This window comes from Wyeomyia smithii, chromosome 2 (genome assembly GCF_029784165.1).
Source record: "Wyeomyia smithii strain HCP4-BCI-WySm-NY-G18 chromosome 2, ASM2978416v1, whole genome shotgun sequence".
Classification (NCBI taxonomy): domain Eukaryota; kingdom Metazoa; phylum Arthropoda; class Insecta; order Diptera; family Culicidae; genus Wyeomyia; species Wyeomyia smithii.
In genome coordinates, this window is record NC_073695.1 from 272689644 (window position 1) to 272709889 (window position 20246).

The 20246-nt window shown below is 41.9% G+C and overlaps 1 protein-coding gene across 2 annotated transcripts; it reads left to right on the forward strand.

Moving 5' to 3' along the window:
* Positions 1-9145: 9145 nt before the first annotated feature.
* Positions 9146-16431, forward strand: LOC129723496 (telomere-associated protein RIF1). 2 transcript variants are annotated; one of them, XM_055677748.1, is made up of 5 exons: positions 9146-9574; positions 10311-11176; positions 11236-11614; positions 11677-11852; positions 11921-16431. In XM_055677748.1, exons 2-5 carry the CDS (start codon positions 10350-10352, stop codon positions 16029-16031), a joined length of 5493 nt encoding a protein of 1830 aa, XP_055533723.1. In that variant the 5' UTR covers positions 9146-9574; positions 10311-10349; the 3' UTR covers positions 16032-16431. The 2 variants fall into 2 exon arrangements, with proteins under 2 accessions (XP_055533723.1, XP_055533722.1); XM_055677747.1 differs by lacking the exon at positions 9146-9574 and adding an exon at positions 9735-10066.
* Positions 16432-20246: the final 3815 nt, after the last annotated feature.

Consider the following 20246-nt stretch of genomic DNA (forward strand, 5'->3'; position numbering starts at 1 on the left):
ATGTGCGAATGAAAATTAGGATGGTCCTAAAATCAACGAAATAAAAACAAACTAACTTGTTTTTATTTGCATAAATAATTGTAAACTGTAAAAATAATTGTAATTGTAAATAATTGTAGTTGTTTGTGTGGCAAACTTGTAGACCAACTAATTCTAAGTAACTTTGTAAAAAAAATTTTTTTGTAGACATGAAATTTGGTTTCCAAAAACAGTCTTTTCGCTAAATAATATTTTTTGGTATCATTTGAAAGAACAAATATTGTGAAGAAATACCGAAAGTTGCTTTAAATTAGTTGATCCACAACTGTGCCGATGAATGTATACATTTATTTATGCAAATAAAAAGTTAGTTTTTTCATTTAGTCGATTTCAGGAACACCCTAATTTTCATTTGCACATAAAAAATAGACTAAATATAAGAAACAAGTTCATTGCCTTACTGTACCACTGTGCATTGTTGAATTTCAGTGGGCGTGTGACATTTTCACACACGAAACTGAATTTACTCAATTTTAGATTTAGTTGACTCAATTTCATACTTTCACAGAAAAAAATATGTTGCAGATTTCGTGCGTATATTGTTTGTATGTAAAACTAACGCCATTCCGGGAGTTAAATATTGATAATATAATACATGTAGCTTATCGAGGCACGAAGAAGAAATATTCAAATAATTAGGCCACGACGTGTAAATGGTAAACTAATCCCAAGTTGCTATATACGTGGTTCCCTCTGTAACTTCACTAGCTCAGATCCATCATGGGAAGCAACTACGAAATGTGCGGCCTTGACGGCTCAAGCTCAATAATCAGGCCACGAAGTGTACAATTAAATGAATATTTCAATTACCTCGTGAAAAGATAGAAGGAGAAGCCGCACGATGGTTGTCAATAGTCGTATATGGTTGTTGTGCAACTTTTAGCTTAGATAACACTTGAATGTTCTATCAATTTAACAATTTAAGTATTGATACATATAGTGTTGTAATTGGTTTAAAAGCTTTATTATATTATACATAAAAGATATTCAACAAAACAAACGTAATTAGTGATAACAACTGTTATGCAAAAACTATTATTAAATGTTTAGTTTTCTTCGTTTTGAAAGTATTTCTTTGTTTTTTTTAATCCCTCCGAATTTTTTGCTCTCGAGTTCTAATCTTCGTATTTATCACTTGCAGCTTTGCCTTAACCAGCATATTTATGTATTTACTATCTGACCCGCAAACTTCGTCCCGCCTATTTTTGTGTTTAATTTAATAATTTTCAACATTCCAAATTCATTGATTCCTCGCGATTTGTTTATATCGTTCGAAATTATTGGTTTTATCGGAATGACAACATCCTTGACATTTGCCTTTAGTATATCGCCTATATTCCGAAAACACTCATATTGGTGGTATGTGTATTTGGGGTTGGTGGGTGGTATTCAGTTATTTTCGTTGTTTTCCAGAAACTGAAAGTGGTCATCTTCGAATTCAAGATGGTGTCCAGGGTCAATGCTTGGCTTCTATACATTATTTCGATTACGGAAATATTCATATGCAGTAGTATTCGGCTGTTTCCCAGAAGCTGCCATCTTACAATTCAAAATGGTGTCTGAGGTCAATTTTTAGCTCCATGCATCATTCTGGTTAAAGAAACACTCATATTGAGTGGTGTTTGGTCCCTTTAGGCTATTTTACAGAAACCGGAAGTTTGGAGACAATTTCTGGCTCCTGAGCGTCATTCTGGTAGAAACACCAATAATAGGTGTTATTTAGTCATTTTCGGCTGTTTTACAGAAACCGGAAGCCACCATCTTAGAATTCAAAATGGTGTCTGTGGTCGATTCTAGCTCCTGTGTATCATTCCGTTATCGAAGCATCTCATATTGGATGGAAATCGGCCGGTTGAAGAAATACCCATACAACAATATCGCACGCTCAGCCTTGGGGCTAATAGCGGTCTCGATTAACTAGATTAGTTGAGAGAATTCGTTATCGATATTGTTTTTGGCTCATTTTGTATGTGTAGGATAAGTACAACATACACCGTGCCCCAGTGCTGAGTCGAGAAAATTTCCAGCTCGGAAAGATCCTCGACTCGATCGGAAATCGAACCCGATATCACAACCGTGTGGGAGAGCTAGCCGACCGACAACGCTAAGCACAGAGCCACGGGAACCACAGAAAATACCAAGAAATACCCATATTGGGTGGTATTTGGTCATTTTCGGCAGTTTCCCATTCACCGGAAGTCGTTATTTTACAATTGGGTTGTTTAGCTATATCAGTTTTTATATCATCTGAAAAATTTGCATTTCCTGAGTAAAACGTGATTTAAAAAATTTTTCTATCGTTATCCTTCGCTTTTTGAATCAAGATTTAAAACTGCTCGAAATCTGCTCGATATCGCTACGATGACAATTCGCCCATATACCGACTGTCATTGTAGCGATTTGGAGCGAATTTTAATTCTTCATTTAAAAATCGAAGGATAATGATATAAGGTTTTAAAATATCACGTTTTGCTCAGAAAGTTACACTCTTTCAGATGATATATAAAAATCGGAAATCTTTGAATAGCTAAACAACCCAATTCATAATGTTATCTGAGGTCGATTTGTAGCTTCAGTGCATCATAACAATCCCGGCAATACCCATAATGAGTGTTATTTGGTCTTTTGCCACTGCTGTTTAGGAACCGGAAGTCGCCATATTGGATTTCAAAATGGCATTTGGAGACAATTTCTGGCCTCTGAGCATCATTCTGGTTGAAGAAACACCCATATTTGGTTGTTTTTGGGTCATTTTCGGCAGTTTTCCAGTCACCAAAAGTCGCCATTTTACTACTCAAAATGTTGTCTGAGGTCGATTTGTGGTTTCAGTGCATCATCACGATTTCGGAAATACCCATATTGGGTGGTATTTGGTCATATCTCACTGTTTCTCAGAAACCGGAAGTCGCCATCTTGGATTTTAAAATGGTATTCAGAGACAATTCCTGGCCTCTGAGCGTCATTCTTGTTAAAGTAACATCCATATTAGGTGGTATTTGGTCATTTTCGTCACTTTTCCAATCACTGGAAGTCACCATCTTACAATTCAAAATGTTGTCAGAGGTCGATTTGTGCACACTTAAAATAAAACACCGAATTCGGTAAAATTTTACCGGAATCTCAACAGCTGAACGTTCGGTGAAATCTTCGGTGTTTCCGAAAATTACCGAACAGTTTCTGAAACCACCAACCGAGTAATCGGTAATTTTCGCAGCTTTTCGGTAATGTTCCAAACCGAGCAGCGAGTAAAGTTTACCGAAAGAAACTTTAAAAATGAACAAAAATACCGAACGCACCTGTAAAAAATACCGGTGGCAGAAAAAGTCGGTTATAAATGAGCCTGCCGGTACCGTCTAAAATCAAACTAAATTAACCAGATTACTTACGAAATATGTTAGCGACTCGTACATCCATTAACACTTTTCAAATAATAAATATCCTTTGTTTACACACAACAACAATTAAAACAAATCAGCCGCACCAGTAGAAAATATTAGCGTCTTGCACCGTTGCACGTATGAGAAAAATGGCCACCACATTCACGATTTGGCATTTTTACAGGTTGTTCGGTGAAAAGTTATACAAATTTCGGTGAATGTAAAATTAAGCAAATATTTCGGTAACAGTTAACAGAATTTTGGTAAAACTTACAGATCTTACAGAACAGTCGTTAATTTGATGCTTTTTTTGCAGGAATACCGGTACTATTACACTTTACCGATGTATTTTTGTAAAAAAAATTACCGAACGACTTTTTTTAGATTAAGTGTGTGGCTTCAGTGCATCATAACAATCGCGGAAATACCCATATTTGGTCATTTGTCGCTATTTTTCAGAAACCGGAGCCGCCATCTTGGATTTCAAACTGGCATTTGGAGACAATTTCTGGCCTCTGAGCGTCATTCTGGTTAAAAAACGCCCATATTAGGTGGTATTTGGTCATTTTCGGCAGTTTTCCAGTCATCGGAAGTCGCTATTTTACAACTCAAACTATTGTCGGAGGTCGACAAACGTACAAACCGTGGAACACCACCCATGGATTGCCTCATACATAGGCGAACTTTATTATTATAAAATATTCGGCTGAGTCCACTTCACAATAAAATGTGCATTTTTTTCAGTGTACCCATTAGGGTAATATTATTGTCAAAAGTTACTCTTTTTCGCATGTCGTGTAGAACAAAATCGGAAGTGGCGCACCTAGCGGTCGAAAAGGTGACTAACGCTTCTGTCATTTTCAATTTGTCTTCATAATTTCACGTAAACGAACTATATTGGTATTTGATATATTTGGCTACAGCTTACACAAGGCAAAGAAACTGTCTTGTGTTGCGTACGACAGCTCATTCTTGCGCATGTATTTTGTTCTTTCGGACATGACAGCCTAGTTTGCTCAGTGTGACAGTCTGCTGATCGGCTGCGGCTGTCATCGACTCGCATTTTTCCGTTTCTCCTTTTTCACAGGCCGGTGGCATATTGAATACAAAGAAAACCGTTTCCATTGTTGATATTATTCCCCACGTACGAAAAAACGTGCTTCGCACCATCTCTCTTTCATTCTTTCATCGACCTTACTGACGTGTATCATAATCACCTGACATCCCGCTCGGATTCTGCTGAAGGATGTCGGAAGATTATAGGCTGTCATTTACGACAATTTGGAATAACCAACAGACATCAGGAGATGAAAACTAACAGCCCGTATGGAGTTGCATGTGTGCTGTCGTCAGTTGTTGTCGGACTGTTTACCGAACGTGTGAGAAACAGAGAGAGCTGTGCAATACAATGAGAGCCGGATCAGTTAAAAATTTGCTGTCATTGTTTTGCAGTCATTTTCATAACACTGGTCAAGGCACAACGAGAACGGTACCTACACATTTTGACAACCAACAGGCACAAAGAGAAAGAGCGAAATGACTATGAAAGATATCACCAAGTGAGAAATATTTCAAGAGAGGGAGAACGAAACAATACTTTGTGCTGCTTTTTGTGACACATTGCGTGCCACCCCTGGTGTTATCCAAAAACAAAAAATTGAAAAAATCGATCAGTTAAAGTTTCACTTTTCGACTGAACGAACTTCTAAATGCGACGAAGGACAATTTTTTTCCATACAAGTCATTACCACCCTAATGAACGGTATCAGCAGTGAATGCATGTAGCGATTGTATATGAATACTGGCACCAGAGTTGCCAATAAAATTTTCGATTTAACTGAAAAAAGGCTGAGGAAAAAACTGGAAGAAACTGGATTCAAAAAAATTTTAAAAAAGCAAAAAAAAAAAAGATTTTTTGAGAACTTTTCTGTTATGGGGACTGAATCCCCATAGTTTTGTATACAACAATTAAAGAGATAACTCTTCGCAAAAAATACTCATTTTAATAAAAACTGTTATGCTTCGGGCTTACATTTCGTTAAAATTATGGACTGAAAATAATCCTCTAACAGCAGCAAAATTTAAAATTACGCAATCAATCTATCTCAAAATTAAAAAAAAGAGCTTTTTCATTTACTTTTATCTTTAACAAAAGTATTGACGCAACATTTTCTTCCGTTACATCAGTGAAGTTAAAATTTCAATTATCTCTGACTTCGCTATCTTTTAGTATCTAATTCTTCTAACAATTTTAACTGCTACGCAACAGCAAATAAATAAAGGATTTTTTTTTCATGGTCTAGTAAAATCTAAGAAATCAGAAGAAAGAATTATATGTTTCCGTGAGACTCTACTAAAAATATAGATAGATTTCTAGTAGAGTCTAACGGAAACTTATCATTCTGTCTTCTGAATTCTCAAATCACTCTACTAAGACGCTCAATATGAATTTTTCTATTTTTGTTTTCATCTCAATCATGTCATGCAGTCATGCCGTGTTTCGTGCGAGAAGATAGAATGATGAAAATGTTGTTAAAAATTGTCAACATAATTCATCAATCTACAATATTTACGTTTTAAAACTGGAGGAATCCAGTTTAAACTGGAACATTGGCAACTCTGACTGGCACAGAAACATGTCTGGACGTGCGTTATATGTCCTAAGAAACACGGCGTTTCTTGGTTCCTTTTCTCTGCTTTTTTTTCTACCCTCAACGCAACGCAAACTGCTCAAACTAGTGATGGGAAACTTATCGATACTTATCGATAATATCGATAAATGATGATCATCGAAAATATAGTTAATTTTTTGACGTTAGCGATAATTATCGATATTATAAGGGTGAGCACAAGTCAGTGCGGCTGGTTACTGGAGGAGACCCAAAAGAAGGAGACCTCACCTACCCTACCCCAGGAGTTGCTTCTGCCGCTAGGTATTTGTTGGGTGCTGCTATTCGACAAGATTTAGCATTGTTGGGGGTGGTGCGGGCGAACCTTTATCCCCGTGTGTCACTGAGTTTCTGAGAAATAATGGTAACTAATAAGGTATTTATAGATTTTAGTTTCCTAAGAACAGATGAATTCGATAACTTAGTACTGGAGAACTTTAAAAAAATATCCAAACTTTTTGCACCATCTCATAAAAAGCAATGATACGAAATTGTTATAAAATGCATTTTCTTTGGCTTGCCAACTCTTATAATAAGATGGACATGCATAGCGGCAGTCTATTGGTAATTCTCTGGTAATTGTTTAATTTAACTTGGAACTGTTTAAGTTTAGGCAATGACGCAGCGACAGCGGTTGAATAAGATGGTCAAGTCGATTTTCCCGGCGAATCGCACCGCGGCAGTGGTATTGGACGACTAGACCTATCTCACCCTGGATGGCAACGACTAGCAGGGCTCTTCGTATTTTACCTCCCCCACGAAGGAAGTGAGCACCGAGGTAAAGTTTATTTCACAGACCAAGTTCCCAAAGAAGGTGCGGCTGTGGCTGACAATCAGCGAGAAAGGGATGTTAGAGTTGCTCTTCTTTCGCTCCGGGCTGGCCGTGAACGGGGAAATTTATAGTACGAAGTGCCTGACAGAAGTTGCGACGTTCATCAAGAAACACCATAAGCGCGAAGACACGGTGTTCTGGCCAGATTTGACGTCGGTCAACTACTCGAAGCGATCGTAGGAGGAGATGGAGCGGCTGAATATCGATGTGGTACCGAAGTTGGCGAATCCGCCCAATGTCCCCCACCTGCTTCCCATCGAGGATTTCTGGACAAACTTGAAGCACAAGACATATTCCAACAATTTTGTCGCGAAAACGGAGGAGGAGTTAATATAAAAAAAACGAAGAAAGAGCTTAAAAACATGGCTACACGCATGTTTTCGTCCGCCATGGCAAATGTTCCGTTTAACTGCCGGAAGGCTGCACGCAAGAACGTAATATTTTTTTGTGAGGAAGCTAACATGATGACCTTCATGGAAATTTATCCAACTCAATTATCTGTCATAGTTTTTTTTTTTCATCACCATCTGAAATAATTTTTTTTCATCGCCATCTGAAATTTTTTTTTATCGCAAACGTTAGCTGTCAAATTATCGATACGTATCGATAATATCGATTGAAGCCCCGGAATTATCGATTGTTATCGATGTCCGTTTTGGGCGATATTTCCCATCACTAGCTCAAACTGAAGCTCTTTGTTCAGTTTGCTTCAGTTTGAGCAGTTTGCGTTGCGTTGAGGGTAGAAAAAATAGCAGAGAAAAGAAACCAAGAAACGCCGTGTTTCTTAGGACATATAACGCACGTCCAGACATGTTTTGTGCCAGTATTCATATACAATCGCTACATGCGTTCACTACTGATACCGTTCATTAGGGTGGTAATGACTTGTATGGAAAAAAATTGTCCTTCGTCGTATTTAGAAGTTCGTTCAGTCGAAAAGTGAAACTTTAACTGATCGATTTTTTCAATTTTTTGTTTTTGGATAACACCAGGGGTGGCATTACGCATTTCGTTTCGACTGATTTTTGTTCGTTTCGACCACATTTGACATTGCCGATTTCGCTTCGAGCTCGGAACGAGTAGATGGCGTATTATTGCAGTTGATCTTCGAGCAAAACTGGCATTACGTAATGGTAATGGAGCATTTTTTAGCTCGAAAGTGATAAAAAATGGTCGATAGGTTGAAGACTTTGGTTTGCACCTAAGTTTGTTGACTAAAACATAAATAATTTCACTAAACATCTGTAGAGCGGAAAAACATTAATTTGGTAGGATCCACTAGCGAGTAGATTCAAAGTAGGAGCTAACTTCAACGGAGCAGGATTTGTACTAGTGCAGTTTGGAGGGAAATATTGTACTTAAAATAAGTTTGAGTGCTCCCCGCCTTATCTTGAAATGTTGACGAAACCTTAAAAAAAATTTCTTTTGCATCAGAAAATAACTAACTTTGTTTTATTTTAATGTAAGCTTAATACTCATTTGGTGGTTTTGGTGGTTTTTTTTTTCGGAACGGAAAAACAAATACATACACCACAGAATATTTGCAAACTGTTCATATTATTAATAATTTCAATAATCACTATTGCGTAACATTATAAAAGGCACTCAAATTATCAAATGTGCTACTGCTTTTTGAAAACACGTAGTAAATTTGAGAGATATACTGCCCATAATCGCATATCAGTCCCAGCTTCATATTCATCAAGTTGACAAAACAGCGCGTTAAGGTATTTATCTTCCTTAAGTTATTTCGGCTGTTGAGCGTGGTTCATTCCCATATTTTCGACATAATATAATGAGATAGACATTTACCATAACTTCTCTAGAAGAACGACAAAAATGCAGGTGGGACTGGTATGCGATTATGGGCAGTATAGGCCTCTATCATGCCCAGTGCGGCGCGGCGCGAACTGCGGCGAAACAGTTCGGGATCTGCTCTGACGCGCGTGAGTCTTCATTGCTGATATTATTCCTCACCGTGAGAAAAGACGCAGTTCGCGCCGCGCCGCACTCGGCATGACAGAGGCCTTACACTTGGTTATTTCATAACAATGGATGTTTTGCAAAAAAACATCTAGCACCATACCAGAAATCGAAAAAAACACTACATTTACTTCAGTGTTTACGTCCAACTTTCCAGTTCCCGTTCCACTTTCCGCATTTTGACAGCACGAGCTGAAGTCGGTGTTCGCGCCAGAAAATCTGCATCGCGCCTTCAGAGACGGAATGTTTTCGTCTTGTGTTCACACCGCTAGTTTGAGCCACGGAATCGCTCTCTAATTTATTAATATTTTCCGTGAAAGTTAAGTGACTATTGCTGTAGATTTGCGTTAGAATAGTGGTAGAATGTGTAAATAACAAGAAAAACTAGACAGTTTCGTTGCATTTGTTAACGTTCAGCTTAAAAATACATAAATTCGAATGACTGTTTCATTTCGTTGTATCATATTGACGAGTGCTACAGGAAAACAGAACTCTTGGTGAGACGCTTGGAAGAAATGCAGTGATCTCAATACATTTTCTGAATTAGAAGTAAAAGGAAAAGACTCTGAAATTTCGTTAATTAACTATAGATAGAAAATAGCGCATTCTGCATTGCCTGCAATAAGAAAACCGTACCAGTGAGAAGAAAAGCATCACAACTACATCCAAAACAGGTAGGTGGGATATTGCGCACGTTCTGTTTCTGTTTCCAAAATGTCCCTACGGGAAGTGAGACGATTGAGTTTGGCATGTGTTTATGTTCGTGATGTTGCGTATGACTGGGTTTATTTACAAGGGCTCAAGTTACTGCGTGGTAGAGGTTGCAAACTTATTATCGCGTAGATGTGAAAAATTTTGTTATAAAGGGTTTTTTCAATAGTTTTCATGCGAAAAATTAATAACATAATTCAAATTCGCTTAATTGGCTATGAATCCGAATTTGTTAAGTTGGTTTCGCACATGTGAAATATATTCTCAATTCGAGTTCACGTCACTCATACCGTGCTCAGCTAAAATGACTGTCACCTGAACATCGAAATATTTTGGATGAGTCAAGGAAAACAGGAAAATTACTGAGCTTGGCGTGGAAAAGTGCTGTGCAGAAAAAGACGCGAAAAGAAGATAAGAAAAAGATGCCTGCTACGAACACAAAAGCGTCGCAGAGGGTGGTGTATTTTGATTATTCTTGTTTTGGTTTAGCAAGTTTTTTTTCTTTCACACACGTTGCCGCGGTTTTATTTTTCTCCAGCAGCTGTTTTTGTTTACCCACGTAGAAGTTTCGTTGGTGGTGTTTTAATTCCCGTTATATAATTAACACATCCACACTCGTGACCCCCGCTGAACGGGACCTTTGTTTCTGACAGATTGGTGACCTCATTTTTTTCTCTGTTCTGTGCTTTTATTGATTAGAACTCGGACGTGGTACTTCGCGCCCGTCGATATCCGACCATGACGGCAGCGACAGGAGTCAAACTTCCAGGTCACGAGCAATGTGACAAACTGCGCAAGGCTCTGCAATCTGGAAATCGATCCCAAATTGATAAGATACTCGAATCGCTTGTGAGGACTTGCCAGAAACGGGTGGACTATGGTACACTTGGAGATAAACAAAAAATAGATGAGGATCAGTTAAATTTCTGGCTGAATGATGTGCTTCGGCTGCTGTTCGATTGGGAGAACCCGCTGACACGAGACCTGGCTTTGCGCGCCTTGGAAGCCGTTCTGCCGCATCTGGAGCAAACGTTGTATCTTGATTCGACGGCGTGGCCTGCGTTGAAAACACAAATCAGCAATGTTTATTCCAGCCTGCTGGATCAAGCACGCGGTCGTAACGATCCCGAGTGGCATCGGAAATGGTCAGTGCTGGTGCGTATTCTTGACAAAGAAATTTGCCAGGGTGCAGTGATAATAAATGTGTTTCTGGCGATTGTTGAAAGCGGTTTTCGTTCGGCGGAGCTGCTAGTGCGGGAGCAATCGTTCGACTGTTGGAAGCTGCTGGTGGAAATTTTCGCCAAGTACAACCAGATCAACATTCCAAAGCGAATCAAATTGATATGCATACCGCTGAAGAGCTCGAAAAGCAAAACGGAGGTGATAGCGAGAAAGAAGTTCGAAATTTGGTGGTTTCTTGTAAATAAGCTGCGAAACCAGCTGGATGCCTTCGCGGATAATGTTTTCGAGCCGTTCATTTACTTCTGCTTTGGGCCGTCGTTCAAGACACCACTGTGCTACTATTTCGATAACAGTTATCAGGAATTTGGGGCGCCTGGGAAAATGTAAGTACTTTTTATGTTTTGTTTGATTGAATATTAATTTTTATCTGTCCTATCCGTAGCTACAACTCTATCAAGCAGCTTTCGGCTGTCGCTCTCATTCATATGCTCGGTCCAACAACGAAATCTACCGAAGCTTTGCTACAAGAGGCTATCGCAGAAGGCAACGACAAACATGGATTGGCAAGTTTCTACCCTGTTGCAGATTGCGGTTCCGGTGCTATTATATCTCCGAAGTTGTTCACCGTGAAGGCGAAACTGCTCATTAACTCCTGTACCGAATGTACGGTATTATTTTCGCAGATGAGAGAACTGAACTATCTGGAGTTAAATCAGTGCCTTTGGAAGAATCTACTCGCGATGGCGGAACAGGAGAAGACTATTCCCCGTTCGGAGATGCTTGATTGGATTCGGGAAAACCTGGCTGCGTTGATTAATTTGGTATGTGGGCAGCATTCTTTCTGATACTATAAAAATTAACTTCCCTTCTAATTCTTGTACAGAGTATTCAGTTGAATGACGATGCAATTCGGCAACTGGCGCACGATACGGTTAGTATGGTAGCACAAACTAAATTGCTCACCGTCGCCATCGGCCAGGACAGCCCGGAACAGTTGGTCAGCAACTATCGAACCTTCATGAGCTTGATGTTCAACTCGGACTTGGACTACCCGGAAGAGTAAGTATCACTAACCTGATGCACCGAGAAAACGACCTCTACTAATTACTTCTCTTTCTATCATCTAGCGTTTCCCAAGCAATCTTCTCACACGTGTTTGACCTCCGTCAGTATTCTTCGCAAGCGAACGGCTATTGGGACATGCTGCAGAAAACGGTTCAATATCTATCGGATTTGGAGCCTGCGCTTTTCAGTGATTCGATTGCGAACCGACGATTCATCACCCAGATCTACCGGCTGATGGCTGTCCATCTGAAGGAGCAGATTGTCGCTCAGCGCAGACAGTTCGAGCGTTCGTCGCTTGTAGCACTCGGATTTCTGCTTTTCCCACTGGAGTATGATCGCTACCTGCAAGTGGACGAGGTTGCTGATGAGTGGCAGCAAGTGTACGCTGCGATTGTGTCGAAATCCGCTACTCGGTACGCGTGCGCTTTCAGTGAATTAGTCAAAGCAATGACGGTTGCTAAGTACAATTGCAATCTGGGTGTGATTCTGAATTTCTTCCGTGTAGTGCTGGAAGCGATTCCAGGCGATTTCGATCCAACTCAGCCACCGGTTAAGACGCTCGAACTGTTCAAGGACCTGGTGCGGAAAGCGCTGGTTTTTCAAAATAGTTTGAAAGAGGTTTCGCTTGGATTGGAAGCGTTTCGACGTTTGATAGATAGAATGTCTGTGCGGGGATTGCTGGTTGTCATTATGCCAATCCGGAATGTGGTTGGTGAAATTGTGACTGGGGACAACACTGAGCTAGCGAGTGATGTTAAGGCTACACTGAAGACGTTGGTCGATCGATTCGTAGCTGCGAGGTTTTTGACGGAAATAAAAAATCAGCCGAAGGAGGTTAAGTGGAACTGCAAGATGTTAGTGTCACAATTGCTAGAGCTGCCCGCTACGATGCAGCGTCAGTGGAAGGTCACCGATTTGAAAAAGTTAGTAGATGTTTGCGAAGGTAAGGAACCTGCAGCTAAAGCAGCGAAGGCACCTGTCAAAAAGGAAGGAGAATTTGTGGTGATTGATAAAGTATGGAAGTTCACCCCGGATAAATTGACCGAACATCAGCGTGATAAGATGCGGGAAAAACGCGATGACATCCCGGCGTTGTACAATGATATGAGTCAATCACAGGACAGTTTCGTAATTAAACCATGGACTCCGAACAAAATTGTTATTCCATCAGATGCTAACAACGATCACGACACGATTGTTATGTGCGCCAGTGGCGGAGAGTCCAACTCTGTAACCCAGCCAGGAGCTGAGGAAGCGTCCGTACCGAAAGAACAAGGAGCGACCTCCAGTGAAAAAGTCAAACTGGACAAAGAGAACAATAACGGCAATGTACCGACAAATGCTAATGATAAAGAAATTTCAGAAAGCTCATCATCCTTGGCGGTTTCGAAAAAGCCAACTGAGAAAAGATCACGGGTTGCCAGAGAATTAGATCAGCTGAAGATTGATACCATCGAGGGGAAGAACCTACAGGTGGGACGACTTGCTAGAACTAGACGATCCGGAAGTTTGGAACCCGTCGGGCCGCCTTCTAGAAGAAGAGCATTCGAACTGAAGAAACCTTTCGACGGTAAGTCAACCGAAGTAGAGAACAAACGACAAAAAAGAAAGGTAGAAAAAATTGATGAAAAACCAGAGGAAAAACCTGAACCGTCATCTCCTGCTAAAAAGGTGACAGAAGAAAAACCCAAAAGTCCGGCTGAACGCACCTCACCTCGAAAATCTCTGAACTTTGACAACGTTGTTGATAAAGAGCCTGTCGCTGCAACCGAAGCTCCAAGCACTCGATCTCCAGCCAAGGTAAAAACCATCAACGAATCGGCCGAGGAAATAATCGAATCTTCACAACAAGTAAACTCACAATCTGTGTTGGCTAGAAAGCTTACTACTCGTATGCCGAAAAACGAGGAAATAGAAATTCCTCCGACTCCGGAACTCACCACGACTCTAACCTTCAACACGGAAGCAGAAATCGAATTGGCCAAACTGAATCGTGACTCACCGGCTAAAGTAAAACCGGAAGATATTATGGAGTCGCCTAGTAAAAATACCAGAAGCGCCGCAGCGGCAGCACAGCAGAAAACCGTTGAAACAGACACCATCCCGAATATACCTGCTCCGGAAACTTTGTCCGAATCGGACACGTCTTCAGAGCCGGTGGTAACTCAAATTGAAAAACCTAAACCCGTCTCGCCTGCAAAAAGTCCAAAAAAAGGAAAGCGATCGACCAGTCCCGTCCCTGAGCCCATGGAAGTTGACCAATCAGTACTCGAATCTCCCGATAGAATCAAACCTGCTGATCAAGCCCGCAACGGATCTCCCAATTTAACCCCGATAAAAAATCTTGATGAACAAATGGAACCATTAGGAAAAAATCTCAATCGAAGTCTAGTATCCTCTCCCGAAGGAGCAGATCAGGACGAACGGGAGGCCGATCTTCTTAATAGCACCCTGAACATTTCTCCTATATCCGAAACGAAACATGTGTATCCCTTCTTCGTGGAAGCTATAGCTCCGGTTACAACCACCGGAAGTGGTGAGAAACGCCTCTCAACTCGTCTCATGGACCGAGAAAAAACATCCACAGTGATGCCTTCCCCGGTGACTCGTCGAACACGTAACTCGCCTCCTGTTCCTGCTGCAATGGCGAACCTCAAAACACGAACCCTTCAGATGACACCTCGCAGTCCGAGCACCAACAAAATCGAACTGCGAGGCCGAGGCGCACAACTAATCAACCTCATCCGAAATCAGCAAAATGAATCTTCACCGAAGCCTTCGGGGCTGGCCCCGCCCCACTCTTCCACACCCAAACAGGTCCAGCCGTCGACTCCCGTCAACGACAGATGCCTCATGATGCGAAAGATGGCCACCCACGGAAATACGGCTGGCACCCCAACTGCTACAAAATCCCCAGACCAACCGAAACCCCTCGAAAAGGAAAAAGAAAAAGATTACCTGGTTTTCTCGAAAGTCCTACCGTCTCCGCAAGCATCCCCCGCAGCAAGTATCCTCAAGCGGAAACTAAACCACGACGACAGCGGAGACGACATGGAGTCACCGGCCAACAAGCGAAAGAGAGTAAGCTTCCACGACCCACCGGTATCGCTAACCAAGGAATACATCCGTCAGGAGGAAGAATGTCGTTCCCCGTCGATCAGTCGGTGTTTGCAAATGATCGGAATGTCCCCGGCGGATAAAGCTAAATTCCTGCTGCGGCGCAAGAGTAAAACCGACAGTTTATCCGAGTTGGCTAATTTCACGCAAGGCTCTACCGGTAAACCTTCCAACGGTCCCGCCAATAAAGAGGATGAAGACGAAATTACCTCGTCACCTGAATCGCTGGAAGGAGAATTCATGCTCAACACAACAGAAAACATGAGCACCCTACAAGTAACTACCGATGGTGACAACCTGGAATCCAATGCTAATTCAAAACCACAAAGTGCTTCTAAATCAGATCCTGTACCCACAGTCGAGGCAACCGTCGTGCCCACTGAACCACCCCCGAAACGAACATCACCCCGGAAGATTTCACCAAAGGTGACACCGGACGAAACGGCTGTAGCCAAGAAACCAGCATCACCCGTTCCGGCAGCGGAAGCCGAAAAGCCGGACAACAGCATTCGCTTCCAATCCGAAGACGACATACTCACTCATGTGATCTCAACCTATTCGCTGGATTCAATAATAGAACGGTACTTTGCAGCCGGCAAAACCCTCGAGCAGACAAAGTCTGCTCGCTTACTAACCCGCGAGCTATCCACGCTGATGAGCAAAGACTCCAAAACTCGCTACACCGTGCTGGACGAGTTGTCCGAGCGTCATTCTGCCGAATTTCTGGATCACGCTGTTCAGGAGAATTCATCGGCCATTGTATGCCAGCGGCTATCGATGACCACCATGACCGAGTACATTTTCGAACAGCTGAAGAAACTACCGGCGGATGATGCTGCCAACCACCAAGAAGAACAAGCCGAACGAACCCGAATCCTGCAGACGATGTTTGATAACCTGCTGCAGCTAGGTGCTCCTGCTGAGGTTATTCAGATGAGAGAAAATTTCATCAAGGCGGTCATTCACAGTAAAAGTCAAACTGAAATTATGGCGCTGCTGGAGGAATACTTCACCAACCGGCGGACAGCGACTGGTGCTCCGTGCAAAAGCACGTGACACAGTCATTGGATTGCCAGCGGATCGTTTTAGGTTAAGACGTTTGATATGCATAAGCTTATAATTTTTAGTTTAAGAGTGTATTGAAGTAGTGTTCGTATTTTTAAACATCAACAAAATTGTACTATGCTTTTCGCGATTGCAATTGAAGAGTTCATTATTATATCAACCGTTACAACAGCAAGTAGATAGATAAAGCAGCCTTGCCTTCTCGAAAGGAAAACGTGAACAACATATATCGTATATACATATGTTCTTATTTTCAAGAAACACACGTGGTACAAACATTGATGATAAAAGTTTTAACATTACTAAGGGTCAGCAACTTTCGCCGACGTATTATTGATCACATTTGTAGCAGAGATCAGCTTGGATAAAGCAAAGTATTTTAAAGAAGATATTTAGTTTTGTCAATAGTTTTTTTTTATATCACTGCTGGATGACATTTCATTGACAACGCTATTTTGACTCTGGAACTAGTGCTAGTGAGTCTTTGCTGCCGCTTGGCATGAATCACACAGCATTAGATATAGCGATGAAGTAACTCCACCCGTGCACTTTGAAGACGTAGTTGACGCTCCAAGTCTTGACTTTCGCAGAGCTGATTTCGAATCGCTAAGCATGGCTATTTCTGACATCGATTGGCAATTCTTAGAATCCTCTCCACCTGTAAATGATGCCAAAGAGTATTCCAACTGTGCTATCAATTCTGCAACCGGTCGTATTGTTCCCCCACGAAGACCAATAAGAAAACCCGCCTGGTCTAATTCTCGCCTTCGTCATCTCAAGACGCAGCGCTCCGCGGCGGTGCGAAACTATTGCAAATCGCGCTGCCCGGCTTCGAAGCGGCGATTCAACCGAATCAGTAACTTATATAGAACATACAACCGCTACCTCTACAAACTGTACACCTCCAGGATGCAGGACAACCTCAGACGAAATCCGCGTTTATTTTGGTCGTTCGTTAATTCTAAGCGCAAAGAAGAAGGGTTACCAGTGTATATGTTTCTCGGCGATTGTCACGGCAGGACTCTGTTTGATAAATGCACTCTGTTTGCCCGTAGTTTTCAGCGCACCTTTCATGAGCATACTGCTTCCGATGCTCAGGTTGATACTGCTTTGAGTGGCCTTTCTAGAGATGTTTTTGATTTCAACCTGCCTGAAATAACAAGTCGTCACGTCATCGCTGCCATAGATAAACTGAAATCATCCTTCGCAGTTGGCCCAGATGGAATTCCGTCGTGCGTTCTTAAACGATGTGCCTCTGTCCTTATTCACCCGTTATGCCTGTTGTTCTATTCGGCAATGGGTATTTCCATCCAGTTGGAAATTTTCCATTATGTTTCCCGTGCACAAAAAAGACGTAGATAGACGTTATGTACAAAACTATAGAGGCATCACATCTCTCTGCGCATGCTCTAAGGTGATGGGAATTATTGTAAACGACGCCCTATTCGCCAGCTGCAAACATTACATCACGTCGGGTCAACATGGTTTCCACCCGAAACGCTCGATAACGACTAATTTAGCCGAATTCTCTTCGACTTGCTTGCGAAACATGAGTAACGGTGCTCAAATAGATGCAATATACACCGATCTGGAAGCGGCGTTCGATCGAGTAGACCACAGGATACTTCTAGCTAAACTTGAAAAACTTGGAGTTTCATCTGCTCTCGTGCAATGGTTTGGTTCCTACTTGATGAATCTAACACTCTGTGTGAAGATAGGAAGTGAGTTTTCCGCGCAGTTCGCGAATGTCTCTGGAGTCCCGCAAGGTAGCAACCTAGGACCGCTACTTTTCATGATATTCATCAATGATATTTCTCTGTTACTTCCGGAAGGTTGCCGTAAATTGTACGCCGATGACGTGAAACTCTTTAAAGTCGTGAGAAGTTATGCGGACTGCGTTGAGCTCCAGCAACTGGTGGATATTTCTAGCAAATGGTGTTCTAGGAACCTTCTACACTATTCGGGAGACCTAGGAGTTACACTATTTCGGGAGACCTAGGAGTTATTTTAGATACTGCGCTATCTTTCAAGCTGCACTACAACGAAATTATCGCTAAAGCTAATCGACAACTCGGATTCATGTTTAAGATAGCCAACGAGTTCCGTGGTTCGTTTTGTCTCAGATCGCTGTATTTCTCTCTAGTGCGGTCTATCTTAGAATTCTGCTCCGTTGTATAGTGTCCATTCCACAATTCCTGGATTGCCAGAATTGAATCCGTGCAACGTAAATTTGTACGATATGCGCTAGGATTCCTCCCTTGGCGCAATCCCTCGAATCTGCCAGCCTACACTGATCGCTGTCGGCTTTTAGGAATGCAAACTCTTGAGCAGAGACGATTCGAAGCGCAAGCTGCATTCATTGGTAAAGTCCTTCTAAATGTAATCGATGCTCCGGAAATCCTCGGCTACCTGGATATATATATGCCTCTGAACGATCTTTCAGACCAAGATCCCTGTTGAACCTGCCTCAACGCAATGCACAGTATGGGCAATTTGATGTCGGCCAGCTGCAACGCAGTAGCAGATGCGTTCGATTTTAATATAAATGGTACAGCTTTTAAAAATAGAATTCGCGTTAGGTAACCTTTTTGTGATTATTTATTGACAATGTTATTGTATTAAGTTTTTCATTAAGACACACACTCTGTCAGATGAATTTTAATAAATTAAAAAAAAACTCTGTCTTTCCACTCTGATTACCTTTCTTGAATATTGCATAATACGACTCGATTGGCCACGCCTGGGGTACGTTTGGGAGATTTTCTTCCCTACGTACTTTCTTACTTATTCTCTTTCTTACGTACGGCGCATCTTTCAGCACTCGCCCAGAATTTTCTGCAACTGCTTCTCCGTCTCTCTCGGTCTGGATGCTCGCTCGTATTGTTTCATGACCTCCTTCCTTGCGTCAATTGTTGGGCAAATCGGACATGGTATAACAAATTAAAAGCGCGATTTATCGTAAGCAACGTGTTAGTTCGATCTAGTTTATTTGCACATGGAATAAATAATGACAAAATATGTGAAAAGATTGTATCGCGACGTAATCGGAATCCATAGAGCTGAGCGTGACACAGTGCTGAATCCTACTGCCCCAGAAAGACCGGCAACTGCTACTATCGCCAGCCCAATCGGCATCTGAGAATCCGAAAAGTCCTTGGTCGTTCGTGTACTGCAGCTCAGTCCTTAGAACTCTCTTCGCAGCAACCTTAGCAACCCAATCGTTTTCGGTAGGAACACACACCTTATGACCCAGGATGGATGTACTCACGGCGATGTCGGGATGAACGCTTACACCGACGTAAAACAGGGCACCCACGAGACTACGGTAGGCCGTGTTATTCGGAAACGGTGAGCTGGTATCAATCGATGAAGTGTACCCAGTATCCGTCGGACTTTTGGTAGTCATGGCGTTCTGTTGTCCGGATTTTACAGTGATTTTGCCAATGTAGCTCTCCAAACAAATGCTGTATTCCCTGTTCTTTCACTGAATTTCTAAACCTAGGAAGAAGCTCTTAAATCGGTAATGTCAAACTTTGCACTTAATGCTTTAGTCACTCGATCGATCTCCGAAGAATCTTGGCAGGCGACCAGTCTGTCGGCGACATAGACGAGTACGTAGACTCTCAGTTCACTAACGATCTTGGTGTAGGTAAATCCTGAGCTAGTTCCAGCACCTGGCCGATTTTTGAATAGGTGCTGCGGTGAAGCCTACACACTAGCCGTTCTTTACCCTTCTCGATGAAACCAGGCGGTTGTTTCGTGTACAGCTCTTCTGCCAAGTTTCCGTAAAGGTATGTGATCCAGTTGTCGAAGCACCAGATTACATTGAGATGCAACTGTTAGCGAAGCGAATGTTTCCTCGCAATGCTGGCCGTACTTCTTTGTGTTCTGGCCCACACCTCTTTTGATTTTATAGATCCGCCTACAGCCGACCGCTTTGTAATCGAGTGAAGGTTCGGTAAGTTTCTTCGTGTCATTTCGATCATGGGACTCCAACTCCTCTTTGATGCGAGATAATCGACGAAAAATTTCTTCCGGTCTAAGTCCTTCGAAATCAGACTCGTTCTCGGCAGAACTGTGGAAGATATTACTATCCTCGGAGTCTTCCGCTGGATCCTCAGCTTCCTCGATTTCCGGTTCATTAACGTCATTAAGCCTCAAATTTGGTGGTTAGCAGATGCAGAACGAAAAACCGGCTGTAATTAT

What these genes read in the sequence shown, in the direction of transcription:
- LOC129723496 (XM_055677747.1), top strand. Translation starts at nt 10,034, where the DNA reads ATGCCTGCTACGAACACAAAAGCGTCGCAGAGG. An exon ending in ACACAAAAGCGTCGCAGAGG is followed by an intron (nt 10,067 to 10,310) that starts GTGGTGTATTTT and finishes TTTATTGATTAG; the next exon opens with AACTCGGACGTGGTACTTCG. An exon ending in TGGCTGCGTTGATTAATTTG is followed by an intron (nt 11,615 to 11,676) that starts GTATGTGGGCAG and finishes ATTCTTGTACAG; the next exon opens with AGTATTCAGTTGAATGACGA.